At 37.9% G+C, this 15,889-nt stretch overlaps 1 protein-coding gene and 1 long non-coding RNA gene across 7 annotated transcripts in view; one reads left to right on the top strand and one right to left on the bottom strand.

The window, feature by feature from the left end:
* The window catches only part of UBE2K (ubiquitin conjugating enzyme E2 K), a 57,744-nt gene extending 51,342 nt beyond the window's left edge, over window positions 1-6,402 (top strand). For all 6 annotated transcript variants that reach the window (XM_037897915.2, XM_037897914.2, XM_043544501.1 and 3 more), the window contains 3 exons: window positions 315-414; window positions 5,565-5,693; window positions 6,136-6,402. In XM_037897915.2, coding sequence (XP_037753843.1) covers window positions 315-414; window positions 5,565-5,693; window positions 6,136-6,210 — 304 coding nt within the window. In that variant the 3' untranslated portion in view covers window positions 6,211-6,402. The remainder of the gene's footprint in view (window positions 1-314; window positions 415-5,564; window positions 5,694-6,135) is intronic.
* A 4,028-nt stretch (window positions 6,403-10,430) lies between these two features.
* Window positions 10,431-15,528, bottom strand: LOC122465361. The gene is made up of 2 exons (XR_006290140.1): window positions 15,271-15,528; window positions 10,431-14,658 (listed from the first exon to the last, which is right to left on the bottom strand). It is a non-coding gene; the product is annotated as an uncharacterized LOC122465361 (long non-coding RNA).
* Window positions 15,529-15,889: the final 361 nt, after the last annotated feature.

Here is a 15,889-nt window from a genome sequence, read left to right as displayed (position 1 = left end):
TTAGTTGGCTTTTATTGAATCAGAAGCAAACATAATCTTTTGCAAAATGAAAAAGGACAAACTACTAAACCGGGAAATGTTAGTTCCTGATTTCTAAGAAAGTATTATTAAGAAGGGAAAGTGTTAAAATACACATTAAGAACTCTAAAAAGAATATGAATGGTATCCCATTATAAATTGCTGCACTTCCAAGTTACTCATGCTTGTGGTTCCCAGTATTTTTGTTCCCTTTGTATGGTATTAGTAGAGCACATCGAACATAAGTAAAAAAAGACCCAGATTTCAGTAAAGCCATTTTCAAACTTCAATTTTAGGGCAGCAGCAATGACTCTAAGGACAGTGTTGTTATCATTGCAAGCACTGTTGGCAGCTGCAGAACCAGACGATCCACAAGATGCAGTAGTGGCAAATCAGGTAAGATGTTCAGTGAACTACGTAAAACAAAAACCTTTGATTAATTATCTTCCTCTTAAAGGGACCTTGTCTATTAATATTTCATACCAAATTTAGTTTTTGGAGATAATAGCTTTTATAGATTTTAAGGCCAAATGACAAACTGTTTAAAAAAACCCTGCTCCTTTGCTATTTTTTGCAACCCTGACAGTGCAGCATTGAGAACCTGGAAGTGATCCTGGTTATTATAAAATCAAGTTTCACTTTTGTTTTTCTCCTTATTTAGTCTGAGAGAAATGCAAAGAGTAAACAGCATAATGAAAAGTTACATTGAATTAAAAAAATTTCATCTTAAATAATCTAAAGAGTTATGAAGGAAGCATCCTATGTATTTGACGTTTGCAGACTCTAAAATTAACTGTTTTAGTTAATAACCTAATTGATATTAATAGAATTGTAGTTGGCTTGTAAAACTGTCTGGCCCAGTATACAGAGACAGAAAGTAGCGTTAGTTTGAAAATAGCCTTAGTGTAATGTATTTTACTAGAACTCATGTGTGGCCATTTAAAAATGTGTTGAAAACTAGATACAATCAATCCACAAGTGAACATTTTGTTAACTTTTGTTGAACAAAGACCCAAACATTGCTTCTGTAAGTCAGAGGGTAAAAGGTGAAGGTCGTACTTCACAGTGGCAAAGGAAAAAAGCTGAGTGCTTCCAGTATCTAGTAAACTTGTACATCTAACTTACATGTGAGCATCCTATAGAGCAGGGGATCTCAAACTGTGGGTCAGGACCCAAAGTGGGTCAGGACCCTGTTTTAATGGGGTCACCAGGGCTGGCTTAAGACTTGCTGGGCCCCAGGGCCGAAGCCTGAGCCCCACCGCCTGGGGCCAAAGAGCTCAGGTTACAGGCCCTCTGCCTGCGGCTGTAGCCCTTGGGCTTCAGCTTTGGCCCCTTGCCACAGGTGGTGGGGCTCAGGCTTTGGCCCCCCCCTCCTGGGGTTGTGTAGTAACTTCTGTTGTCAGAAGGTGGTCACAGTGCAATGAAGTTGGAGAACCCCTGCTATAGAGTATGGTTAAAAGTGTGGAGTCATACCTGTGAAATTCTGGACAGGCAGTAAGGGTGCCAGGATGACAGCTGAGCAAATAATGGGCATTTTGGTTCATTGGCAAGTCCAAAAAAATCAGAAAAGTCAAAGAAATTGTTGCGGATTGAACAAAATAGTTTATTTAGTTTGAAGCATTTCTTTTACTTTTAAAATACAGTTTACAAAATGTGAAGCAAACAATTGAAAATATCAAAACTGAACATTTTCAGATAACTTTTTTTACCAAGTCAGTTTTGGCAAAACATTGTAATGCCACTACGTTTTGCCCAGCTCTAGTCAGGTCCCCTGTCTGCTTGTCACTCTAAACTAGCAGGCTTTTGAAAGATTTTACAGTAGTTCCCTGTTATGCCAAACTGACTTTCAGAAAAAAGCAGACAGACCAAATTGAGATCAATGCTTCGCTACCTGGGAGAAGCTGTTTGAGAAACTACACCGAAGTTCCCGCTCTCAGTAGCAGGTGCAGACGTCCTAGAAAGCACTGATATAACCATGTTGTAATGCTTGCTGTGTGAATGAATGCACCCAAGCAGTTCTCTCAGAGCCTGAGTTGCTGGGTTCATGCCTGAATTGTTGCAAAGACAAGCAGGGCTACCATATATTTTGTACAAAGCATGTCTGCACCAGTTTCCTTGCTAAGTGTACATTCATCCTTGCTCTCACATTGGTGGGGGTTTCATTTTTGGTTAAAATAAAAATTGTATTGCTCCAGCAATGACAACTGAAATATTATTTCCCTCCCTACATACTGACAGTGGGATTTATAAGAGCAGTCAAACAATCTTCTAGCAATATTGAGGGTGAAGAGATATTTCTCTTCAGAAATGAAAAACCTTTTGTAAAGTTCTTCTGTTGGGCTAAACCACTGAGTGCTGAGGAGCAGTGCTATGTGCTACTTCACACCAGGGTTTTATGGTGGGCTGGTGGGGGCAGGCCCAGTGATTCTGTGGCTCTGCTGTTGTAGGGAGGATTTTGATGCCCCCACTCCCTGCAAAGATCTGCAGAAAGGTAATTTTACTGGGTTTTGCAAAGGTATAAGGATTTAGCTCTTAATTATAACAGTTGATGTTTTTACATGCAACTGTCACTAATGTGTTAGTATAAAGAATAAAAGTTAGCAAAGAAACTAATTTAAATATAATTTGTTATACAAAATAAATACAGATATACTTATATAAAATATTTTATATATTTACAGATTAAACATTCACAAGGATAATCCCTCACATGCTTGTTGGAATGTCATTTTCACAGAGACTAGGTGGTTAGGTAATATCTTCTATGGGACCAGCTTCTGTTGGTAAAAGATGCAAGCTTTCGAGCCACACAGAGCTCCTCTTCTGGTCTGGAAAAGGTACTTCCAGTGTCACAGCTAAAATACAAGGTGGAACAGATTGTTTAGCATAAGCAGTTAGCACATATTCTAAGGGACCATTCAAGGCGACAGTCTGTTAACATCCCTGCCATCATATGACAAAAAGAGGGAGTTAGTGGGTTACAGCTTGTTGTAATAAGCCATAAATTCAGTGTGTCTGTTCAGTCCAGGATTTCTAGTCTCTAGCAGAGTTATGAATTTAAGCTCCCAGGCTCGTCTTTTGAAAGTGTTGTGCAGGTTTCCTTTGAGGATGAGGACTGTATCAGGTGTTAATGGGTCACTCTATCTTGAATGGTCCCTGAGAATGTGCTTGACTACCCATGCTAGGTTTCAGAGTAGCAGCCGTGTTAGTCTGTATTCGCAAAAAGAAAAGGAGTACTTGTGGCACCTTAGAGACTAACAAATTTATTTGAGCATAAGCTTTTGTGAGCTACATCGGAATGCATCCGATGAAATGAGCTGTAGCTCACGAAAGCTTATGCTCAATAAATTTGTTAGTCTCTAAGGTGCCACAAGTACTCCTTTTCTTTTTTACCCATGCTACACAATCTGTTCAATCTTGCAGTTAGCTGTACATTGGGAATACCTGAAGGAGAGTTCTCTGTGACTTGGTCTCTCTCACCAACAGAATTTAGTCCAATAAAAGATATTACCTTACCCATCTTGTCTCTCTAATATCCTGGGAGTGACGTGGCTATAACTACAGTGCATGTTTTCTTATAAACATTTTAAATTCATGAATTTATTTACGTGTTGAATTACCACATTTCCATGTAATAGACATAGGGTTCCAGCTACGCCTCCTGCAGGTGATAGGATTTAAAGCCAAGAAATGTGCACAACCAAGTCTAGTTTTAGAACTTTGCGGCTCTTTTAAGTATAGTACAGCAATCAAAGGATCTAGATGTAGATGCAAATTTTCTCTTCTAAATTTCTTGGCCATTCAATCAGGAGCCAGATATTTACCAGTAACTACAGACACTTGTGCATGTTCTTGAAGCACTAAAACCTAGACTTGAATAAGGTTGTTATGCAAACATTCTCCATTAAACAATTTTAAACTTTTCCTCTTCTCAAAATGAAGCCTAGAAAGCAAACAAATGAACTAATAGTGTTCTGAAATATGTATTTTAAAATATAACTGAAAAGAAACCTTCATGGATTTATTTTTGGGTCTCAGAGAAAAAACAGGCAAAAACTTTAGGATGCTATTAATAGTTTAAGTATTTATTTTTTAAAAGACCAAACCTTTTTTGTGAATATTTGGTTTGTTTAAACTTTCCTTCAGTTGTAATGACAATACAGTGCTATTTATTGGCCACTTCATGAAGTGGATTGCTTCCAGTTTAGGGGACTTCCCCCAACCTTAATATAGTCATCTTCATCTGTTACCATTGCATTTTTTAAGGAGCATTGCTTCTTAAATTATTGTAATGTATAATTCATTTTGAGATTATACAAATGACACAGATTGTAAGGTCTTTGGGACAGGGACACACTTTTTTGGGGCAATGGAGGTGGTGTACAGTGCCTAGCACAATGGGGTTCTCGTCCATGACTGGTCTCCTAGGCCAGTGATTCTCAACCGGGGGGTACTCAGAGGTTTTCCAGAGGGTACATCAACTCATCTAGATATTTGCCTTGTTTTTCAGCACGAGCGAATCAGTACACACTAAAATTTCATACAATGACTTGTTTATACTGCTCTATATACTATACACTGAAATGTAAATACGATATTTATATTCCAGTTGATTTATTTTATAATTTATATGGTAAAAATGAGAAACTTGCTGTAAAAGTATGTAAATTTCCAATTTTAAAAACTGTTATTAAATATAAGGATTACTAAAACAGGGCGCTTCTATCTTGCTGATCTGAAAATGTAATTTGTGACAAATGAAGCATACCTCAGCTTTTGAATGCCTGACACAGGCTGGAAACTTTCATTGTTGTTTTAAGGTAAAGTTCTATTACGTATGAGAATTTGTTTTTTGGCAGTATTAGTGTAAACACTTACATCTTCCACACAATTTTTCTAGTAAGTAAACCTATCTTCAGAACACTGGCAGGCCTTCAGCCATTTCCATGTGACAATCTGTTTCTCAGCTCCTTTTTTTGTCACCAATGATATCAATATACCTACTTCCCAGGAGGAAGTCTAGTAGTAAAATGGCCAACCCTCATTGAGACACTGCAGACCTTTTCTCAGTAATGAAGGTTCTAAAAAAACACTTTTTAAAAAAAAAATAATTGGGGGAAATGCTGTAAGAAATATAGTGTGTGCGCAATTCAGTGAACATTACAACACAGTGAGTTAGTTTCTGCTCTCAGCTACACTGGTTATGCATATTGCGTATCTGGACAAACATCAGTGTAGTTACTCTGGCTTTATGTCAGTAACTGAGCAGAATTTGATTGTACATGTAAAATATATAAACTGTCTTATCAAAATATAAATGCAAACTCATTGTTACCTGATGCTTGTGAGTAATGTTTGTGTAGGTTTGAATCCTCAACAACGAACCAAAAACTCCAGATTTCATTTTGGAACTACAACTAATTACAAGATTTGAAGATACTGTATATAGAAGGAATTACAGAATGGAATTTGCCAAAATCAACTAGCCTTTTAATTGGACTTTGCTAAATAGTTATATGGATTTACTTTTTTCTCTTTTTGTATAGTACAAACAAAACCCAGAAATGTTCAAACAGACAGCTCGACTTTGGGCACATGTGTATGCTGGAGCACCAGTTTCTAGTCCAGAATACACCAAAAAAATAGAAAACCTTTGTGCTATGGGCTTTGATAGGGTAAGTATGTGTGTATATATGTGTACTTTTTTTTTTTTTTTTTTTTTACAAGTTAGGGGCAGGGCAGCTATGTATGTAATATGAGCTATAGCTCAAATTATAATAAAAGGTTTGCTATTTTCATAGCCCTCAATAAATCTGATCAGTTTATTTTGCTGACTGTTTTTCTTCTTGGTGACAACGACTGGATGTTTAACGTATGATGTCTTATGTACTAATAAAGTACTTAGAAAAATCTGTTCATTTAATTATAAAATGAAAATTACTATGCTTTTAATGCTAAAAATTCTCAGTTGAGACTGTAACGACTGGTAATTTAGCAAATATAGATCTTGATAAATGTGTAAAGTTTTCAGTCTGACTTTCAGTGCTACAGCTGGGTTTATGTGAAGAGCAACTTCACACCCTGAAAAATCTCACTTCCTTCATTTTGTTTTTACAGAATGCAGTAATAGTGGCCTTGTCTTCAAAATCATGGGATGTAGAGACTGCAACAGAATTACTTCTGAGTAACTGAGCCATGTAAAGAGCTGCTTCTGTAGTCCAGCTTGCCCTTTCTGAGGAGCATCACCATCTGTTATTTTTAGGATTCTATATAGATTCTCTTTTAAAACTGGCACTCTTGCCTGATGATGCTATCTAAGCACTATTGGAGACTGAAAAACTGCTCTGTAAATAAAGCTAATTAAACGTCTGTGTAAATTTAAAAGGGGAAATACTTTAATTTTTTCTTACTAAATATTGTAAAAATTCTTTGAGCTCAGCTAAAACAATGGGGCGGGGGAGAACATGCCTACTTTAGTGTTTAGCAGTGTGACCAAGACTAGCAGGAATTTGCTTCAGGATTTTGATTTAATTATTCAGATAACATTGAGTGTCAAAGTCATCAAAATTGTTGGTGTCACTCATCCATCTATCTTACTGTTTTTAACATGGATCCTATGTGCCTGTGGATTGACCTATATTTGCATGCTTGTACTTTACTAGACATTTTAGATAGGGTAGCTGAAGAGAGCACCATTTAAGTACTTGAATGTTCTTGTTAACTTTTTTCCTGAAAGCAGTTTCAAGATTTATCAAAAGTTCAAAATGGTGACCTGTTCAGAACCTCTTTCTTAGTCAGGTGACTGGGAAATCTGCTTATTTGCCCTCTCCAACAACACACACCTAAAATATCATTCTGGATTCCCTTCCATAATCTGTGGGTCTGGGTGCCATTAACAGTAGTTTAGTTGCCACTTTAAATGGTATATTTTGAATAACCAGTAAATGTGTTTAACCATCATACTTGCTACACAATCATAAAAGTTTGGTATGTCTGGACATAGCACAAAAAAGTGGAGCTGCTTTTTGTTGTTTGTTATATAGAGGTCAGAACTCCTTCAATAAATTTGGATAGTATAAATTCACTGGATTTGGGGGAAGAACAACTGAACAATTCTCGTATACTGAGAATTTAAAAAAAACTAATGAAATATTTTTCTTTAAGTACTTGCTGTGATGCAATCAACTGTTTTTTGCAACAGCTTTCTAGCTTTATTTTGAGCTTCAGTATAAGGATTGCTTACCAGGTACTTTAAAAATTCACTCTTGTTTGCATTTTTCCCTAGTTGATACATGGAGGCTGGTGTTGGTGTTCTTACTGTACATACTTCAAATGCACATAGAAGTAGAAGTGTGTTCTCAGTTTAACTTTCTTTTGGATTGATGTTTCTGATAAACGAGAACTGAAATTACCTTCGCTTGTAAATAGTCAGTCTTTCTATTCGTATTAAAATTACATTTCATCCTGAGTTTAAAAGCTTGAAAATTATTAGTTTGCAACTTCAAACACTAGTACATCCATCTAAAGAAAGCTGTCATGTCTGTATGGATACAGTTGGATACTTCTGAAAATACATCAGACATGAAACTTTCAGCTAAAATAGAAACTGAGTAAAGACTGGGGATTGTGGATGATAGTGTACCATAAAAGGCTTCTTTTCCGTGACTGTCTTCTCTTAAGCAATAGTCTAATAAGTGGGGAGAAATGTACATTCATTTTGCTTGAACTATAAAATGAGCTGTAACAGTGTCATACTTCATAGAAGATCAGGTTTGTAAATGATACTGGAAGCAATGGGGAATATTATTAAACACCTGGAGCAAAGTAGTAGGGGGAACAGAACTAGAAAATAGAGATGGAAAAGACTTAACTAATACAGGATTACTCCCTGCAGTAGTCTATCTAATGTGTTCATACTTTAAAAATACTTGCAGAACACAGACAGTAAATTTTTAACTCCCATCCGTGCAATACTAAACACAGTTGCTATAGTCTTTCTGTACTGCTTTCTAAAGTTTTATTCATTGATCATATTTCTTGGATTTTCTTGCAGTAGTGTAAGTCATTTTCAGAGATGCCAAAGGAAACAAGACTTTTTTTTTTGTTGTTTTTCCTTGATATTTATTTATTTTTGTTAAGAATTAAAAAGCTGCTACTGCTCAACTGGTTTGTTAGGTAATAGCTAGAAACAGTAGAAAACTATGGCAATTTTGCCGTTTGTGTTTAAAATCTCAAGTTACTGTCTTTTTCTGTTATGTGTAGTTTGATAAGAACATTTTGATCATTTCATTTACATGTTATTTACCCTGGTGGTAATTGTAAATGGCTGACTACTACTTTCCCTTGTTCTTCGCTGCTATATATCAAAGAAAGGAACTTGGAAATCATTGGGGGACATAAAACTTAATTATAGCCTCTGGACCTGTCATTTTGATAACAGGATTAGTCTCTTAGAGAGGACTGTGAGCACATCTCAAATGATAACCAGAGCAAAGTTTTCCAAGCATATAAGGGGAGGGGATGGGATGGAATGGGGGGAGGGTGGAGAGAGAAGAAAAGAGTGGGGAATTGCTTTACTTCATCACTGTCACCACTGAAACAATTCCCCATCATGGATTTTCTCCTGCTATTTCCTCCACCTCATTTTCTTTGTGGTATTGCAAACTGTCCTCCTAATACAGTTCTGTTCAAATGCCAGTGTGTCCTTTCCTTCCATGGACTTAGTAACTAAGGTACTTGACTCAGTGCCAGCTCAGATGTTGCAGCAAGGAAGTGTCTTGAGCTGGATGGGGAAGTGACCCAATATTAAGCAGACATTCATAACGTGAGGTCCCTATGAATTTGAATCCTTTGTAAGGAACATTTTTCTATTCTTGGGTAACTAGCAGAGTTGAATATAAGGTTATGTTGTACCAGATTAGTGTAACTGCAGCCAGGGATGAACCCTAGGAATCTCTTACTGTTTGGGTATTTTAACATAGTAACTTTGTAAAGACTATATTGTAGTTCCGTTTTTTTATGACTGAACATCTCTATGTTCAGGGCCCTGTGCATTCACGACTGTGGAATTGCTATACAATCTACTCCTGCTGCAGATTTGTGCAGCACATTTACACTTACAGTTTAAAAACATCTAGGCATTATGGCTGCAAATAATTTCTAAATGTAAATTAATGCCTTGTCATCTTCCTTAGTCTGCAAGCAGACAGTTTAAAACAATAACTGTGAAGTCTGAACAACCCCATTTATCTCAATAGGTGTTAATGCTGTAACTTAGTGACTCCCTAAATGTCAGCTAAATTTCACTGCTGAACATTTTAGCACCAACATCTAGTTAATGTAGTTTATCAGTTGTTTTTGGATAGTGTTGTTGGTGAACAAGAAATTCCAGTCTTTTCTTGCCCCTCACAAATTTTGAAGTAGCTTCTGACCTTATTCAGAGGCAAAGAAAAGTTGCCTTTCCTATTGCCAATAGCTTCAACTCCCTCACGGGTGCCGAAAGGTCCATTTATACCCCATCTAGTTGCCAAAACCCCCACAACTTCTAAGTTCTCAATATGAGAAACTCATATAGGGAAATTAAAACTTACGGACAATATAAAAAGGACACTACTGATGTTACGCCACATTTAAGTAAAAGGCTCCATTTTCTGATTTACCTGAATTTGCCACAAGTTTCCAGTCCCAGATTACTGCCTAAACTAGGGGCCTTATAGCAGAATTTAGGTCCAGCTTGCCACAGAGAACATGGGGCCTTGACTGTAATCAGTCAGGCAGTATTTATTTATGGAATTAGGTACTACAAATTTTGTTGAACTTAAGTTTGTTCTTGATTTTCATTGTATTTAACTTTTTTCTTTCAAGTAAATTAGGATTGGGAACACTGATGTTTGCATCTGGTGTCTGAAAGGAGAAATTCATTAGCCAAAAAGAGACTTATCTTGAAACAGCAGATCTACATTCTGTAATGTGGATAATGGAAACACTTAAACTATGCAAAATTAACCTTCATAAAACAGCTGGAAGTCAGACCTGGCAGGTGAGAGAGTACAGATCACTTATTTAATGGAAAACAAAATACGATTTCAAGTAAGAGCTCTTGTTTACTGTGGTGGCTGTATACCATTAATATGAAGAGGTCAGCTTTCAGAGCCAGGGGCGGCTTAACTGTGTGCATGCCCATTGCTTGCTTCCTATGGAAGCAACAAACAGAGCCTAGCTTATTGTTAGAGACAAGCCCAGGAAGGGCCAATGTTAACTAAAACTTACTTACACGGCTAAAATATTTTGAACACGTGTTCAAGGGGGACAAATGGGGCTAGGTGATTGTGATGTTGGAGTGGAAGTTAGAGAGGAAGTGCTTCTCTACACACACATTTAGTTCTCAGCAAGCTGGGGTATAAACCTATTCCGTACTAATAGTTCCTTACTGTGCTTAGTTCTCAGCAAGCTGGGGTATAAACCTATTCTGTACTAACAGTTCCTTACTGTGCTTTGAGCTACTCCAGTTTCAAAGCAGCATAGCTCCAAGTACTGTAAGGAACTGTTAGTACAGGATAGATTTATACCTCAGCTTGCTGAGAACTAAATGTTTGTGTAGAGAAACCAAAGACTCTTAGTGGATGTGATCATGGATTGTTTTGTAGAACATGTGACAGCAATTGGCTAAGCAGAGGACAGTTAAAAATGTTCATTTTCCCATGCTTTTTACTACATCACAATAGTAAAACATGAAGTAAAGCTTTTCTGGGAAGAGCATGTAGATGTTTTCACTGTTAATAGCCTAATTTTCCAAATGTTGCTTTGGTGACAGAAAAGCGTTTATCATTTGTCTTCAATTAGACTGCTGATCCATATTAAACATATTTCAGTAAAAACATATACTATGACCTTCCCACTTTTACCGTTACAGCTTCATTAGCTGATACATCATTAGACATGCAAGGTATGTGTTGCTTCTCATTTGGTTATTTCAACTATAATGCTCTGTAGGCAACCTCAGCAAGTTTACTTTTCAGATTTGTTACCCATGGACCAATTGTTGCAAATAATTTGCACTGTACTGTGATGTTACCTGCTTGTGGGCAGCATAAAAAATAGCTAGCCAATTGCTTATGAGGCTGAACCATTCACTGAAAACGTAAGTTGAAATACCTAACTCTGAGATGAGGAAATGTACTATGAAAGTGCTGTATTATCCGTTTTACAATTTGCAACAACTGCTCGTGCTGAAGGATGCTGCTATCATAGGAATGCTGATTTCAACTGTTGAAGAATCCCACTTGTGAGATACCTTTTCCATCTCAAATTTTGATTTTTTTAAAAGTTAACAATAAAGAATACTGGAGAAGGTTTGTTACTGAGCATTTAATTTCCTGTAAAGGGTGAGTGGGCTGGAATGAAGCATCGGTGTTTTTTGTCTTGAGAATAAAAACTACACAACACTTTTGTACACAAATGATTTTTTAAAATAAATACACATTTTAAAAGATGTTGATTTTCACTGGGAATGCTTAACAATAAATGCATGTTTCCCTGAAAACAGTTTTCATCTGATTTCTGGTAACACTTCTTCCTCAATCTGAGATGGACTGGGAGGCAGTGCACCATGTAAAAAGGGGGAATGAAGTTCAAGGTAACTTTGTAAGCCTTTTTTTGACATCACATTTCTTGTTCAAGTAAGATAAGTCAGTGTAATGAGGTGAAACCAAGGTCAGAAAAAAGCACGTACATTGCAGATAGGACCTGATGAAGCCCTAGACTACTATAGCTATGGTAACTAAGTTTTTGACTTTCCTGCCACCATTCCATTAAAAACAGCAATGGCACATCTTTCTGGAGGAACGATATAGCTAACTTGTCGAAAAAACTTTTCTAGGCTTTTTTCAATAGACTACTACTAATCCATGCTCTAGTTGCACATCATCTTATAGGTGGATTGTTCAGTTTGGGTAAGCTGTATTCATATGGAAAAATGTGACAGGCCATCCTCTCCCTGTGGATGTTGGAGATGAATGGCTGGCTGCTTCATCTTTCAGCTGTATGAAAGATCTGATAGAGGCTAACTTTCCAATAAAACTATTACCAGTTACATCAGCCAGCCAGTCACATTAAAATAAAATAGAGCTCTTTCCCTCCCACTCAGTCAGTTCTTCATCACTGGTATTCAAGGGCTAACCTAGTACTTATGAACTCTTGATTGTTCACATAAGTCCCGCTGACTGTTCCTTTGTTTTCGTTATAGCATAGCGCCAACTCTGTCATAAAAGTTAAGATAAACATGCAGAGATGGAATGGGTTTGGTCTTGTAAATTCTTTCAAGATTCTGCAACAAGGGCTTGAATTCCTGGATTGGTAAAGTAATATTCTAGGAGTCTAATTCAGGTATTTAATGCAAACAAGGTGGCTATACTGTCATATTTGGGTGTGTGAACAGGGTAGGGAAGAGTTTTGTTCCCTTTTGTGTGAAGTGTTTAATGTTCATATGTTACACATCCAATCACAGAGGTAGATGTTTTATGAGTTGCTGGTATTTAGCCATGGCTCTTGCTAAATGTGCTGTGAAGCACACTTCCAGGGTCACTGCTAATGCAAGGATCTGAACTAAGTCACCTTTCATCTACTGGTTGTGACTATAGAGGATGATGGCATTGGAATGGTATAAGTCATGCAGAGAGGTAGAAGGATAAAGGGAAAGTTGACAACTATTCAACGTCTTCTCCCTTGAAGTAGCAAACAGAACCCATCCCAGCCATGTTGGAGGAAGAACAAGTGTAACGTTTAAAAGCACGTCAGAAAGGCAATGGGACCTGGGAACTTATCTCAAGCCCCGCTCATAGTGCAAAAGCATCTCTCTCCCATCATAGAATATCAGGGTTGGAAGGGACCTCAGGAGGTCATCCAGTCCAACCCCCTGCTCAAAGCAGGACCAATCCCCAACTAAATAATCCCAGCCAGGGCTTTGTCAAGCCTGACCTTAAAATCACTTCCACGTAGACCGATAATTTCCATTTAGGACATCATTTCCAAACCAAGTACCGGTCCAGGCATTATGTAAGGAAGCCCTTTGAAGTCTGAGTGAGTGCTTAGACCCAAAGTTTGCTGGAGATGGGAGAAAGATATTCTTTCTGCCTGTCTTTTTTTATTGTGCACCATACTGGAAATTGGCTCTGTCAGAGCACATGGATGCTATAGTACATAAGAATGGCCATACTGGGTCAGACCAAAGGTCCATCTAGCCCAGTATCCTGTCTTCTGACAGTGGCCAATGCCAGATGCCCCAGAGGGGATGAACAGGTAATCATCAAATAATCTGTCCCCTGTCACTCATTCCCAGCTTCTGGCAAGGGAGGCTAGGGACACCATCCCTGTCCATATACATATACTGGTTGTTCCACACAGATCCACAGCAAATATGGTCAACAACCTGCTATGGTCATTCGCCTCTGCTGCTGATCTGCTCCACAGTGGTTGCTCTTTGGTCCTCAGGAAGGTTATGTCCATCCCCAATGAGAATTACAAGAACAAAGCTGTATTTAATTTACTGAAGTAGGCCACAGCTACACCCTCATTGTCCTAGCTAGAAAGGTTCTCAATACACTGCTGCTGTGTGAACATCAGTATGTTCAAATAAACTGGGTATGGAGGTTTATAGATGAGATCATACACTAATATTATCCCCATAAGTTATGCTTAGTGCTTTTGAATGTAAATTTGTATAGGTAGAAAGTTCAACATTTCTATCTTTTCCATAGTCATGGCAAAATGATGGCTCTTTATGAAGTAGAAATGCAGAAAAAAATTACAAACACCTACTGGAGGTTAAGCTGTTGATAACTACAGAATATAGCAAACAATAGAAAGGATAATGCCAAATATCATATGGAAACAAAAGTCAAATTTTGAAAAGGATCACATCCTATTACAAAAATTAGTGTCTACCCTATCAAAGCACTTCAAAATATACCCAAAGATTACTAAGGGAAAATTACTCACCAATAATTTTGTTTGCCAGAGTCCTCTCTTCTTCCAGCAGTGTGGCTTCATTGATCAGAAGCAAAGAGGCAAATAAACGTTTACCATATAAACACTGATCTGTCCATTCAAATACAGAATAATAGATAAGAGAACAAATGTCAAGCCACAAGCCTGAAGTGGAGGATGGATGAGGACTATGAGACAATCATTACCAATGAGTAATCTTCCATTGTGATACATCCCTCTTCATCCATCCTTCCCAACAGCAGTAATTACAGGTAGTGAATGGGGCATGAGCCAAACAAGATGGGCTTACCTTACATTGGCACTGGGAACACTTATCAGCCAAATAACGTCAACAGATCAGGATGGATCCAACTGGTAATGCCATATTGAAAAGATAACCGGGGGGGGGCTAATCAAAGTAAGTTTCTGTGTTCTGTGCCCAGAAGTTGGCCTGCCCCACAGAAAATGGCATCTAGCAATTTTGGAGGTAGTGGTTTGGCCTGATGTAGGCTAATGGGGCACTAATCTAAACTTCTATGGTCATGGTGGTCTTTATTACACACTTTGAAGCAAACAAACTTAACTTTTTGAAAACTCCCAAATCTGCGAGAGAAAATTTCAGAACTCAACTGAATCCAGGCAGAGACAGTTCCTGTGCTGTAATAGAGAGTGAATGAAACAACAGGTTAAATAAATATGAAACTCCAATTGCATCGCTAGAATAATACTCAAGGAGGCATCAACTAACCAACTTTGTCTTGAAAAAAACCCAAAACCAAAACTCCCAGAGGTAAGTTCCTGTACTCTACAAGCTATTGTACCTGCTTTTGGAAAAATTCTATATTAAGATAAATTACTGTCTCTTGCTAAGTGAGGGCACCTAGAGGTGGGTAGGGTGGTTCCCAGATTCTAGACTACATTCTTGGGACAACGCCTTTGTCCCTGACTAAACCCAACCCCCTCCCCCTGCCTGGTGGAGAGGCAGGAGTTAACCCCTGGAATGGACACTGCCATCAAAAACAAAGCAACACCTTTATCAGAGTAGAGGCAAGATCTGAGTCAGTATGTGGGCTGATTCCAGGAGGACAGCCCCAATGGTAGTTATACATACCATAGTACAGTGTACCCAGTGTCCAATATCTAAATATACAGATGAATGCTCCATGACCTGGGAGTCCAAACAATCCAACCTCTAGTTTCAGAGTAACAGCCGTGTTAGTCTGTATTCACAAAAAGAAAAGGAGTACTTGTGGCACCTTAGAGACTAACCAATTTATTTGAGCATAAGCTTTCGTGAGCTACAGCTCACTTCATCGGATGCAGTCCTTGGAAACAAAGGATAGTTCCAACTTGAAGCATCTTTGCTTGATGTTCAGGTCTCTGCAAAAGAAGGGAACAAATAATTACTTGGACATTGGTTTCCAGTCCTATTTCTTTACTTTTGACTCATAACAATGTAGGGCTGGAAAGGACCTCTACCACTGCACTGAGGCAGGGCAGGGCAAAGTAAACCTAGACCATCCCAGACAGGTGTTTGTCTAATCTATTCTTAAAAACCTCCAATGATAGGAATGCTACAACCTCCCTTAGAAGCCTATTCTAGAAGTTAACTACCCTTATAGTTAGAAAGTTTTTCTAGTATCTAACCTAAATCTCCCTTGCTGCAGATTAAGCCCATTACTTCTTATCAGACCTTCAGTGGACAAGAAGAACAACTGATCACAGTCCTCTTTATAACAGCCCTTAACATATTTGAAGACTTATCAAGTCCTCCCTAAGTCTTATTTTCTCAAGACTAAACATGCCCAGTTTGTTTTAACCTTTCCTCATAAGTCAGGTTTTCTAAACCTTTTATCATTTTTATTGCTTTCCTCTGGACTCTCCAATT

Source organism: Chelonia mydas, chromosome 4 (assembly GCF_015237465.2).
Source record: "Chelonia mydas isolate rCheMyd1 chromosome 4, rCheMyd1.pri.v2, whole genome shotgun sequence".
NCBI lineage: Eukaryota > Metazoa > Chordata > Testudines > Cheloniidae > Chelonia > Chelonia mydas.
Note: the sequence above shows the minus strand (reverse complement) of the source record. Positions and strands in the feature narration are given on the sequence as shown.